We start from the raw sequence: 13045 nt of genomic DNA on the forward strand, positions 1-13045 counted from the left end.
TGCGCAAAAGACTTGTAACCAACTGTTTGTATTTGTATTTTTTTTTAAACTTTTCACTTCTGGTCCAAGAAGCTTCTTCAGATCTGAGTGTCTTTTCAAATAATAATAATATATTTTTTTAAAAAAAATAAAAACTTAAGTCCAGTTGCCTTTTTAGAAAAGCCCCTTTGGGACATTCCCAGGAGTATGAAAAGCTCAGGAATGTCGCTCCTGCCTTTATATTATTAAATCACTTGAGAATACCGTTCACTAAGGGCAGGTTGGGGGGGAAAATGCGGCCACGATCCGTTTCTTTTGCTTTTATAAGTCCAGTCGAGGTTTTTTTAACCCGGCCTTGGACGATTTCAAAGCACTTTGCTTCCCAAGCCTCACGCCAAAACTTTCCCATCTTGCGGGTCAGACGCCCGTAACTGACACCATCCCGAAAACCACGCGCGTTACCGTACAATACACTTACACAGAAACTTCCAATCGCGCCTCGGTTCCAACTCCAAACGCTGCGCTTTAGCGAAGCCGCCGAGTTTATGGAAGGAGATACTTGCCCGGACTTGTTCGGAGGCGAAGCCGAGGGTCTTTTTCCCTTGCAGGGCGATCGACCCCACCACCATCTCTCCCTTCACACCCTCCCTCTCTCTCTCTCTCTCTCTCTCTCTCTCTCTCTCTCTCGCTTTCTCCATCCATCCATTCCTCCCCCCTCTCTCTCTCCATCCATCCATCCATTCCTCCCTCCCTCTCTCTCTCTCTCTCTCCATCCACCCATCCATTCCTCTCTCCCTCTCTCTTTCTCCATCCATCCATTCCTCCCTCTCTCTCTCCATCCATTCATCCATTCCTCCCTCTCTCTCTCTCTTTCTCCATCCATCCATTCCTCCCTCTCTCTCTTTCTCCATCCATCCATTCCTCCCACCCCTCTCTCTTTCTCTCTCCCCATCCATCCATTCCTCCCTTCCCCCTCTCTCCATCCATCCCTCCCCCCCTCTCTTTCTCCATCCATCCATTCCTCCCTTCCCCCTCTCTCTCCATCCATCCCTCCCACTCTCTCTCTTTCTCCATCCATCCATTCCTTCCTCTCTCTCTCTCTCTCTCCATCGATCCATTCCTCCCTTCCCCCTCTCTCTCCATCCATCCCTCCCTCTCCCCTCTCTCTTTCTCCATCCAACCATCTCTCTCTCTCTCTCTCTCTCTCTGTCTCTCTCTGACACACACACCCATCAAGGCCGGAGACATCCCCGTGTAAGTTTTAGGAGCGCCCCTCCCCCAACCGCCCAACCCCCTAGCCCGGCCAGGGCTGTCTTAACGCATCGATGGGCCCGATGGGCACTTGCCCGTGGGTCCCCACGAGCAGAGTGGGGCCCCATACTAACCTGCACCTTGCATCATATCAATACAGCAACCTATTTCCTACCTTTTCCTGCCTTTTTAAAAGAAGACTAACATGCCTTGAATAGAAATTAACCCTGACAACCCTAATAAATATATGTTTAAGTTTAATCGACCATTTTACCTTTTTTACCCCTGCGCGAATAGTTGTCGGAAGGACCCCCCCCCAGTACTCTGCTTGGCTCGGGACCCCCAGAATGCTGTTAAGACGGCCCTTTCTCCCACCCGTCGTCCTAACAGCGAGTGGCCACCGCGTCGCCTCCTTTCTCTCTCTCTCCCGGCATCGCCATACTTCGCTTTGCGCGGGACCAAGGGACGCGGGAGTGGGGGGAAAAGCAAGGGACGCGCGTGGATCTGGAGATGCGCGGAGCCCAAGAAAAAGTCACGCGACTTTTTCGCGAGTGGGTGAGAGGGTAGGTGGGGAAAATAGCCCCCCCACACACACACACACGCCCGAAACGCCCGGAGAAAAGTTGCCAAACTCACCCGCAGGTAAAGAACGATGCCAAGCGTCAGAAGGAATTGGGCTCGCATGGCGATGCGGAGAAGGGGACCCCCCCGGTCCGCAGAAACAGTAGCCGGGGCGGAGGTTGGTTTGAGCTGTTGCTCCCGGGTGGAAACCAAAAAAAAATAAAAAAAATAAATAATAATAATAAAGTAACGCGTGTCTCGGAAAGGGCGAAAGCGGAGAAACGGCAGCCGAGCAACTCCAAAAGTTGAAGCGGTCCGGAGTTCCGCGCGCAACGCAGTTTTGGAAGCGAGAGCGGAGAAAGTTGCGAGACGGCTGACAACTCGCGCAGCTGCCGGGAAGGAGCGAAGATTAAGCTCAGGCGCCGCGTTTTAAACGGAGGCGGAGGCGAGGAGGAGTTTACGCAGGGACCACCCCCGGGGGGGGGAGGGGGGCTCTTTCACCGGGTTGGCTCGGATCACACGCTCCAATTTTGAAAAAAACTTCTCTTTTGTCATCTTGGGGAGGATTTCTTTCTTTCTTTCTTTCTTTCTTTCTTTCTTTCTTTCTTTTTCTTTCTTTCTTTCTTTTTCTTTTTTTTTATTAAACTTTATTAAGGTTTTAAAAAAAAACGAAAACAAAAGAGAAATAAGAAGAAAAAACAAACAAACATTCAAACAATAACATAGAGCACCATAAACATAATATAGATTTTCAATTTGTATCGGATGTGCAGTGTTTTAACTATTTACATAGATAATACTTGGTGACATTTTAGCTCACTTTTAACCATTATTTAACACACCAGAAAGATCTAAAGGTGTGTAAAGGTGCGTCTTTCTTTCTTTTTAATTCCCTCCCATCCTCCATCTGGGACTTTCCTGCTAGCTGAAGTCACACGCCGACTTGACTTGCCTATTTATAATGCGCGTTTGCGGGAGGCGGTGGCTTCTTGAACCTGCGACAAACCAGGTTAATGCGCGGCTTGTTTTGGTTTGGGCGGCTCTCCGTATGCCTGTTGGGTCGGGTAGAGGCGGTGGGGAAATCCGATTTTTTTTTTTACTGCCGGTTCTGTGGGCGTGGCAGGGGAAGGATGGTGCAAAATCCCCATTCCCTCCCCACTCCTGCAGGAAGGATATTGCAAAATCTCCATTCCCACCCCACTACAGGGGAAGAATACTGCAAAATCCCCATTCCCTTCCCATTCCTGGGGGAAGGATATTGCAAAATCTCCATTCCCAGCCCACTCCAGGGAAGGATACTGCAAAATCTCCATTCCTGCCCCACTCCAGGGGAAGGATACTGCAAAATCCCCATTCCCTTCCCATTCCTGGGGGAAGGATATTGCAAAATCTCCATTCCCACCCCTCCAGGGAAGGATACTGCAAAATCTCCATTCCTGCCCCACTCCAGGGGAAGGATACTGCAAAATCTCCATTCCCTCCCCACTCCAGGGGAAGCATACTGCAAAATCTCCATTCCCTCCCCACTCCAAGGGAAGGATACTGCAAAATCCCCATTCCCTCCCCACTCCAGGGAAGGATACTGCAAAATCTCCATTCCTGCCCCACTCCAGGGGAAGCATACTGCAAAATCGCCATTCCCTCCCCACTCCAGGGGAAGCATACTGCAAAATCTCCATTCCCACCCCACTCCAGGGGAAACATACTGCAAAATCTCCATTCCCACCCCACTCCAGAGGAAGCATACTGCAAAATCGCCATTCCCACCCCACTCCAGAGGAAGCATACTGCAAAATCTCCATTCCCACCCCACTCCAGGGGAAGCATACTGCAAAATCTCCACTCCCACCCCACTCCAGAGGAAGCATACTGCAAAATCTCCATTCCCACCCCACTCCAGAGGAAGCATACTGCAAAATCGCCATTCCCACCTCACTCCAGGGGAAACATACTGCAAAATCTCCACTCCCACCCCACTCCAGAGGAAGCATATTGCAAAATCGCCATTCCCACCCCACTCCAGGGGAAGGATATTGCAAAATCTCCATTCCCACCCCACTCTGGGGCCAGCCAGAGTTGGTATTTGCCGGTTCTCTGAACTATTCAAAATTTCCACTACCAGTTCGCCAGAACCTGTCAGAATCTGCTGGATTCCACCCCTGGGAATCTCTGTCTACCCGGCCCCGGCCGCCTCGCCACAAGCTATCCTTTGAATGTCTATATGGCAGGGGTGGGCAAATGTGGCCCTTTTACAACCCCTGGAGTTCAACTCCCAGAATTCTGGGAGTTGAAGTCCATGGGTTGTAAAAGGGCCACATTTGCCCACCCCTGCTATATGGAGATTCTCACTCATCCAGGAGGTCATGGTTGTCCCAAAAATGCTTTTTTCAAGAGGCAACTGGACTTGTCTTTCTGGGGGTTTTCTTTTGAAGACGTTTCACTTCTCATCCAGTCAAGAGCCGAAGAAGCTTCTTGCATGAGAAGAGAAATGCATTCAAAAAGATACCAGAAAGATACCAGTTTGCCTATTCAGCTGCCAGCAATTACTGCAGGTTCGAATCTCACCAGGCTCAAGGTTGACTCAGCCTTCCATCCTTTCTAAGGTAGGTTAAATGAGGACCCAGTTTTGGGGGCAATAAGCTGACTTTGTATAAATATACAAAAGTATGAAGGCTATTGCTTAACGCATTGTAAGCCGCCCTGAGTCTCCGGAGAAGGGCGGCATATAAATCAAATTAAAAAAAAAAAAAAAAAAAGAATCTTTGGGAAGCTATCCTTTGATTAGGCTGAGTTGTTGTTTATTCAGATAAACCCTTTTAATAAAATATTGAGTCCTAGACGTTAAGGCAGTGGTGGGATTCAAGTAATTTAACAACCGGTTCTCTGCCCTAATGATTTCTTCCAACAACCAGTTTGCCAAACTGCTCAGAAAGTTAACAACCGGCTCTCCCGAAATGGTGCGAACCGGCTGAATCCCACCACTGCATTAAGGGTGGTGAGCGAGCCAAGTTTTCTCATCTTTTTTTCTAATGGACATTTGGTCAATCCAGTTGGGAAGGGAGAGAGAAACGTTCTGGGTAGGATAAGAAAAACTCTTGGTTTCACTGTAAAGGAGGGAATTTAGAGCCTATTAAGGGCCCTACATCTCCATATAGTGGGATGCGGTGGCTCAGTGGGTAAGACGCTGAGCTTGTCGATCGAAAGGTCGGCAGTTCAGCAATTCGAATCCCTAGCGCTGCGTAACGAGGTGAGCTCCCGTGACTTGTCCCAGCTTCTGCCAACCTAGCAGTTCGAAAGCACGTAAAAAATGCAAGTAGAAAAATAGGGACCACCTTTGGTGGGAAGGGAACAGCGTTCCGTGCGCCTTTGGCGTTAAGTCATGCCGGTCACATGACCACGGAGACGTCTTCGGACAGCGCTGGCTCTTCGGCTTTGAAACGGAGATGAGCACCACCCCCTAGAGTCGGGAACGACTAGCACATATGTGCAAGGGGAACCTTTACCTTTACCTTTATCTCCATATAATCAAAGTCATCCCAGTAAACACCAGTCAATATGCTCTAATAAAGAATATTTGTAGCTCGGGGTTGATATGAGTGGCCCTTGGTGCTCTCTGAGCTTGCTTGTTTTCTTGCAGACCCAAACTAGGTAATGCCGTCAGTGCTAATAAGGAATGGGATTTGCTGTAGCGCTGATAATGTTACCTAGTTCGGGTCATGAAAAGTCTGCTAGAAAACAAGCAAGCTTAGAGAACACTAAGAGCCTTGGAGGCGCAGCAGACTAAAGTGCTGTTAAGTAACACCAGCTGCCTGCAATTACTGCAGGTTCGAATCTCGCCAGGCTCAAGGTTGACTCAGCCTTCCATCCTTCCGAGGTAGGTAAAATGAGGACCTGGATTGTGGGGGCAATAAGCTGACTTTGTATAAAAAAGAGCACCGCTTAGGGGGGCCCGAAAGCCCTACTAAGCAGGTATATACAAAAGTATGAAGGCTATTGCTTAACGCATTGTAAGCCGCCCTGAGTCTCCGGAGAAGGGCGGCATCTAAATCGAACCAATAAATAAATAAATAAATAAATAAGGATCCCTCATGTCAACCTGGAGCTACAAATAGTCTTTTATTAGAGCATATTGACTGGTATGTATTGGGATGAGTTTGATTATATGGAGTTTTTTCAAGCTCTTCCAAGACTTTCTACAATAAGAAGAAAAGCCAGAGTCTTCCCAGCAACCTGAAAATACAAGTGCTAGAAACGGCAATTTGTTACCGTGACATAATCTTTTTTTTTTTTTTTTTGCCTGCCTGGCAATTAAGGTGTGAGATGTATTGAGTATCAATTTCAGTAACTACTGGGTTTTGCATTCATTTTGCAATGATCATAAGTTGTTCCTTTGTTCTACCAAGCCAGGAGTTGTATTTTATCCATTAGAGCTTAATCCAATTAAATCCAGATCTATGGAGGCAAAGTTTGCATCTTCAATGAATCTTCAGTATGAAATGTATCGCCAATTTTTTTTCTTTCTCACTCAGTTTTTAAATGAAATCAATCAAACCTGATCGAGTTCCGTAATATATATTTTTTAAATCACAAATTTGTAACATTTGGGTTACTGTTCATACCACAGTATCTTTTTTTTAAAAAAAAAGTTTTATTGGTTTTTTCTCCTCCCAACATTCACCCACATCTTTTTTTGAACAGAGTATTGGCCATATCTCATCTTATACAATTTATCAAATTCAAATACATTTTACTCAGTTACAATTTTTGCCACGATTTTCTTTTTTCCCTTTTTTAAAAAAAATCATATCTCAATATTTCTTTGCTTACTTATATAAACAGCATCTTCATTCGCCCTCAAATTCTAGTTTTCCTGCTTATTCATATTTATTCTCTTTTGTTTTTTAACCATTCATTCTTTATCTTAGTATATTTATATATGTTCGGGGTTGCCTTTCTTCCATTTTATCTTTTTTGTTGTACAGCAATCTTTCTTCTCAATCCTGCCATCTCTCTCTCTTCTTCTTACTTTCTTTTTCCCTCCCCTCCTCCTCTACTTCCCCTTCCTTTCTCCTTCTCCTCCTTTCTTCCTCCCTGTCTGACCATCTCTCCTCCTCTTTCCCCTCTCTTTCTTCTTCCCTTCTCTTCCATCCCCCTCTCTCTCTTCAAGATACCACAGTATCTTGAATGACACACGTACAAAGGGAAAAAAACGTTTAACGGTTACTGCAATATATCAATCAAGCAACTGATTTTTATTCAGCCGCAGATCATCAAACCAAACAATAATCAGACAAGTGCATAAAAATTCTACAATATTTAAGAAAAGTTGGAGGAGTTATTCTGATGTACTCCACAAGCTATAGAGCAGTGCTTAGCTGCGGTCAACAAAATAAAGTGATTTTATTTTGGTTGATCACAGCCAAGTACTGTGGTTAGATAGTAACAATTTAGGAGAGAAAGAGTCAGAATGGCAAGAATGTTTAGTGAAAAATGAAGATAATTCCTGCTGAGCACCTGCATAGAGGGAACAAAACAATCTGTTCCATTGTTTCTCCACCACATTGTTATCTTTAGTTATCTCCCTTCAGTAACATCTGTTGGAAGGGCATTCAATTTAGCCAAGGATAAAATTAGTTAACTGAGTTGGAAGGGACCTTGTAAATTATCTAATCCAACCCCCCTACAAGCAGGAGTTCCTACACCAGGAGTCTGCAACCTTAAACACTCAAAGAGCCATTTGGACCCCTTTCCCGCAGAAAAGAAAACACCGGGAGCCACAAAAACCTTCCCATGCCTGACTATTTCTTGAGTGCCCATAAAACTAGCATTTGTAGTTGAATTAAACGTTCTGTTTTCTTCTGAAACTTTTCTTTTCTTGGATTTATCCATGGTTGGCCTACCGGGAGTTGAAAAGCTCAATACATCTCGTGCCGGTGGGTGTTGCACATAGGCGGTTGTGATGTATATTTTGAGCAATAGGGAGCCGCAGCACAGGGGTGAAAGAGCCACATGCGGCTCCAGAGCCGCAGGTTGCTGACCCCTGCCCTACACCACTTCTGAGAGATGGCAGTCCAGTCTCTTCTTGAAAGCTTCCAGGGATGAAGCTCCCACAACTTCTGAAGGCAACTTTTGTTCCATGGGTTGATTGTTCTCTATGAACCTCTCCTGATTTTCCTGTCACTTGAGCCAATGCTTTTTATGACCTGCATACAATTATTAATCACTTTTCTCACTGTCAGAAAATTCCTTATTTCCAGGTTGAGTCTCTCCTTGTTCAGTTTCCATCCATTATTCCTTGTCTGGCCTTCGGGTGCCTTGGAAAATAGCCAGTCAACTCAACTCTTGTCCACCTAGCAATGTTAGCAAAGCAAGCTGACCATTTTATTTTATTTTATTTTATTTTATTTTATTATTTTATTATTTTATTATTTTATTTTATTTTATTATTTATTTTATTTTATTATTTTTTAAGATGGGTGAACTTCAATTCCCAGAATTCCACAGCCAGAAGTCCTGCCATTTTCAAGCTGCGCAGATTAAGAAACACGGCTCTAGCTATTTGCTTTGTAAAGTTCTCTTTACTTGGTATCTCATTTATTAAAACATTAATAAAAGCCGAAGCCAAAAACCAAAAGCAGGAAACCACCCTTCTTGAAAGCTTCCACGGATGAAACTCCTGTGGAGTTTCAGAACTAGGATTGCCAGGTCTGCTTCCAAAAAATAGCGGACAAGCGGGGGGGGGGGGGGATTAAGTAGAAAAAAAAATAAAAAAAATTTTTACAATTAAATTATATATTTTCTTACAAACATTTTAACATGTATTAAAATAATCACTTCAAAACTTTACTTAAAATTCAAAACATCAAATATATTATAATAATATGTAAAATATTAAATTACATTTTACTTTGCTGTCGTGTGTATTTTTTATTTGACTGCGCAGCTTTGATCAATTCTTTGTGTTTAAGGAATAATTCTTTAATTTCAGTACAACGTTGAGAAATATTAAAAAATATTCAAAGTTCACTTCGAACTGATACAAGCAGTCGGTTACGTTCGTCAGTCCACTAATTTCCCATGACGCTGAAAATTCGTTCAATGTTTGCATTTGATACCGGAATTGATGCACAATACTGGAACAGTTTCAGTAAACTCGGAGCTGGCTCTTTCTTGAAAAAGGTACATTATCAAGGGATGAATCGCCCTGCAGATGAACATAAACTTCTTCTAAGGCAGAAATTTCATCGAAGAGAGTGTTGGGTGGAAGTTCTTCTCGCCATGGTGATAATAACCAGATGTTCGTCATTTCTTCTAAAATTGGAGGATTATTGCAATCAATTAGATTGAAACAACTTAGCGTCTCATATACTGAATCGGTGAAATTATACCACTTTTCTAGGTACGCAATGGCTCTTTGATATACGTTGATGGCTTCTTTCTTAAACTTTTGCACGGCATTCTCAGGCAAATATTTTTTACGTAAGGCAAATGAAACTTTCATTCCAAAAAACTGCTCATCGTATTTTTTTTGCAAAGAATCACGCAGTTTACACATGATAATGTGAAGATCACATGCAAGAATTTTCTTGCTTTCCAGCTTCAGTAGGGTGTCTTGCATTATTGACATGAAGAAGTGCGTGAAATATAAATACAATTCTGAAATTGTTGGTTCATCGTCCTTTGCGAGTTCATTTTCCTGATCCGAAATAAGGTTCCAGATAACCTTATGGCACTCATCAGATCCAAGAGAAATAAAATACGATTTTAGAGGTATCCAGTTTCAAAGAAGTCTTTCAACCGCTTTAAACAAACTTAAGCAACGTGTTGGAACATGGTGCAAAACTTCATGGAATTCTGACTCGCAAAACTCAAAAACTGATTTCAACTCTTCTCGTTTCTTCTCAGAATTCGAAAATTCGGCAAAAACCTTCAGCACTACATTTTCGATATCAAAAGATAACTGCTTTAATGCATTTTTGCGCTGTTGTGTAAAATGCGATTATTGCAATGAGGATTCGATCTTTGTCTCATTCTAACTTATGAAAAAAAAGACAAAACGCGATTCTCCTATCCTTATTCTCTTAGACTGTACAGCTTTAGATTACATACCATTTCATCATAAAGCTTTTGAATAAAAAAAGTGTCCACTATTTTGTGAAAAAAAATAGTGAATATAATGTGAAAAAAGTGGACTGTCCGCTCAAATAGTGGACTCCTGGCAACTATATCAGAACAACTGTTCTGAACTCCTGTTTCAGAACAACTTCTGAAGGCAACTTCTGTTCCGTGGGTTGATTGTTCTCTATGAACCTCTCCTGATTTTCCTGTCACTTGAGCCAATGTTTTTGACGAATACATCAAATTATTAACAATTATTAACCACTCTGCCACTTGATATGTAAATAACCTTATCCACGAAGAACGGGGAAGCCACTGAACAACGACAAACCCTATACATCGTTTGAACTGAGATACTTTGTCCCAACATCAACAGGATTTTGTTCCAGAATGCCATTTCTTGTCCCCTTTTCTAGGCATTTCTCTGTTTTGTGCAAATTGGAAAAGGCTTGCTGAGTTCAGACTCACTAACCACAAATAGGCTCACAGTCTACATGAGTTAATATTAAATGTTTTTGCACGTCTTTTAGGCCTTTCTTTGAAGGGCCCAGCATATTTTATTTTCCTCACAATGGAAAAACTCATCGTCATATTGGCTTGTGCACAGGAACAGGCATTTCCTTAAGATAACTCCTGTGTGCCTGGAAAAGGCGTCCCACAATGAGGTTACACCCTGTAGCCTGAAAACAGGTGCCATAAAATATAGCAGTAAACAAATACCACTCACTAAGTCACTGGCCATTTGTTTATTTTAAAAGACTTGCTAAAAAAAAATAATCGGTTGATTTATCACCCTTTGAATACTTCACTGGAAAACTTCAAAAATAGACTTCACGAGGCCTATTGAATGGATTTGGAAGTTTGGAAAGAAATGTGACATGGATGCACACGCTGCTCAGAATGCTGTATAGGTAGTCCTCAACTTAAAACAGTCCATTTAGTGACCCTTCAAAGTTACAACGGCGCTGAAAAAAGCAACTTATGACCGTTTTTCACACCGCCGTTGCAGCATGTGCTCAAAATTTTGCTTAGCGCATTGTAAGCCGCCCTGAGTCTCCGGAGAAGGGCGGCATATAAATCAATTTTTTTTAAAAAAATTGCATGCTTGACCACTGGTTCATATTTATGACGGTTGCACTGTCCTGGAGTCACATGATCCCATTTTTGCAAGCACCTGACCAGCAAAGTCCACGCGGGAAGCCAGACTCGCTTAACAACCGTGTGACTAATTTAACGTCTGCAGTGATTCACTTAACAAATATGGCAAGAAATGTCGCAAAATAGGGCAAAGCTCCCTGAACCACTTAGTCTCACTTAGGCAACAAAAAAAATTTTGTTGCCCAATTTTGTTGGCTCCGTTGTGGCCGTAATTTGAGAACTACCTTTATTTTGAGCAAAATCGTCTGTTGGGTTTGATTAATCTTTTACGTGTGTGTAAGAACTGATGATCATGAGTGACTCAGGCGACATACCAATGGAAGAATGTCCTTGAAATTCATGAGCGGGTAATTCTGAGAGCGGCATTGACTAACTGGAAGCCCCATGAGATGAGTTGCGGTTAGTTGCTCTTTGTGGCAAGTTAACCCAGAACATATGCCTGGGAATGGGTACACTTGCTGTCCAATCCTTCCTTCGGTCAACACAAAACAATGCCATCATAAAAGTAACTGTCTAATCAAAGAGAGAAGCAACCTGGAATTAAGGAGAAACTTCCTAATAGTGAGGACAGTTAACCAGTGGAACAGCTTGCCACCAGAAATTGTGGCCACTCCATCACCGGAGAGTTTTAAGAAGAGTCTACACACTTACTTGTCTGAAATGATATAGGGCAGTGATGGCTAACCTTTTTGCCGTCACGTGCCAAAAGCGGGGAGAGTGTGTGTGGGGGGTCATGCGTGCATATGCCACAACCATAATGCAATGCCCCCCGCACACCATGCCCCCTGCACACGTGCGTGACACACACCCCCACGCATGCGAGCGCAACCCCCCACGCTCCCCTCACCCCCCTCTGTGCATTCGCACATGACCCCCCCCCCCAGTGGCCCATTTTGGGCCTTGCAGGCCTCCCTGAAGCCTCTTGGGACCAAAAACAGGCCGCAGGAGGGCGTGCCACACACCGTGTGGTGGGGGGGGTGCACTGCTCCACCCGACGCTCCCCCCAGCCTTGCACATGCGCGCAAGACCCTCTCCCACACATGGGAGACCCCCGTGCATGCGTGCGCGTCTTCTGCATGTGCCCAGCCCCCATGCGAGAGACCCCAAAATTAGCTGGCTGGCGGGAGGTGCGCGCGCATGCACAGTGGAGCTGAGCTGGGCGACGGCTCGCGTGCCCACAGAGAGGGCTCCGTGTGCCACCTGTGGCATGCATGCCATAGGTTCGCCATCACAGGTATAGGGTCTCCTGCTTGAGCAGAGGGCTGGACTAGAAGACCTCCAAGGCTCCATTCTGTTCCTATCCTAATCCTAATCCTAATCCTAATCCTAAGGCAATCACCAGGAGACTGTAAATTCTAGTTCCGCCTTAGGCATGAAAGCCAGCTGGGTGACTTTGGACCAATCACCAGGAGATTGTAAATTCTAGTTCCGCCTTAGGCATGAAAGCCAGCTGGGTGACTTTGGGCCAATCACCAGGAGACTGTAAATTCTAGTTCCGCCTTAGGCATGAAAGCCAGCTGGGTGACTTTGGGCCAATCACCAGGAGACTGTAAATTCTAGTTCCACCTTAGGCATGAAAGTCAGCTGGGTGACTTTGGGCCAATCACCAGGAGACTGTAAATTCTACTCCCGCCTTAGGCATGAAAGCCAGCTGGGTGACTTTGGACCAATCACCAGGAGACTGTAAATTCTAGTTCCGCCTTAGGCATGAATACCAGCTGGGTGACTTTGGGCCAATCACCAGGAGACTGTAAATTCTAGTTCCGCCTTAGGCATGAAAACCAGCTGGGTGACTTTGGGCCAATCACCAGGAGACTGTAAATTCTAGTTCCACCTTAGGCATGAAAGCCAGCTGGGTGACTTTGGGCCAATCACCAGGAGACTGTAAATTCTAGTTCCACCTTAGGCATGAAAACCAGCTGGGTGACTTTGGGCCAATCACCAGGAGACTGTAAATTCTAGTTCCGCCTTAGGCATG

General features: G+C 44.5%; 1 protein-coding gene across 2 annotated transcripts in view; it reads right to left on the minus strand.

Moving 5' to 3' along the window:
* LOC132709896 (tumor necrosis factor receptor superfamily member 10A-like) overlaps positions 1-13045 on the minus strand; it is an 81369-nt gene that overhangs the window by 50869 nt on the left and 17455 nt on the right. Inside the window, exon 1 of one of the 2 annotated variants that reach the window (XM_060684895.2) lies at positions 1867-2189. The exons of the other annotated variant lie outside the window; for it this stretch is intronic. Within the exon in view, the coding sequence (XP_060540878.2) occupies positions 1867-1914 (48 nt within the window). The 5' untranslated portion in view covers positions 1915-2189. Of the gene's footprint in view, positions 1-1866; positions 2190-13045 lie in introns of those variants that run through there. 2 annotated transcript variants of the gene reach the window in all.

This window comes from Pantherophis guttatus, chromosome 9 (genome assembly GCF_059756535.1).
Source record: "Pantherophis guttatus breed Tessera chromosome 9, ASM5975653v1, whole genome shotgun sequence".
NCBI classification, from domain to species: domain Eukaryota; kingdom Metazoa; phylum Chordata; class Lepidosauria; order Squamata; family Colubridae; genus Pantherophis; species Pantherophis guttatus.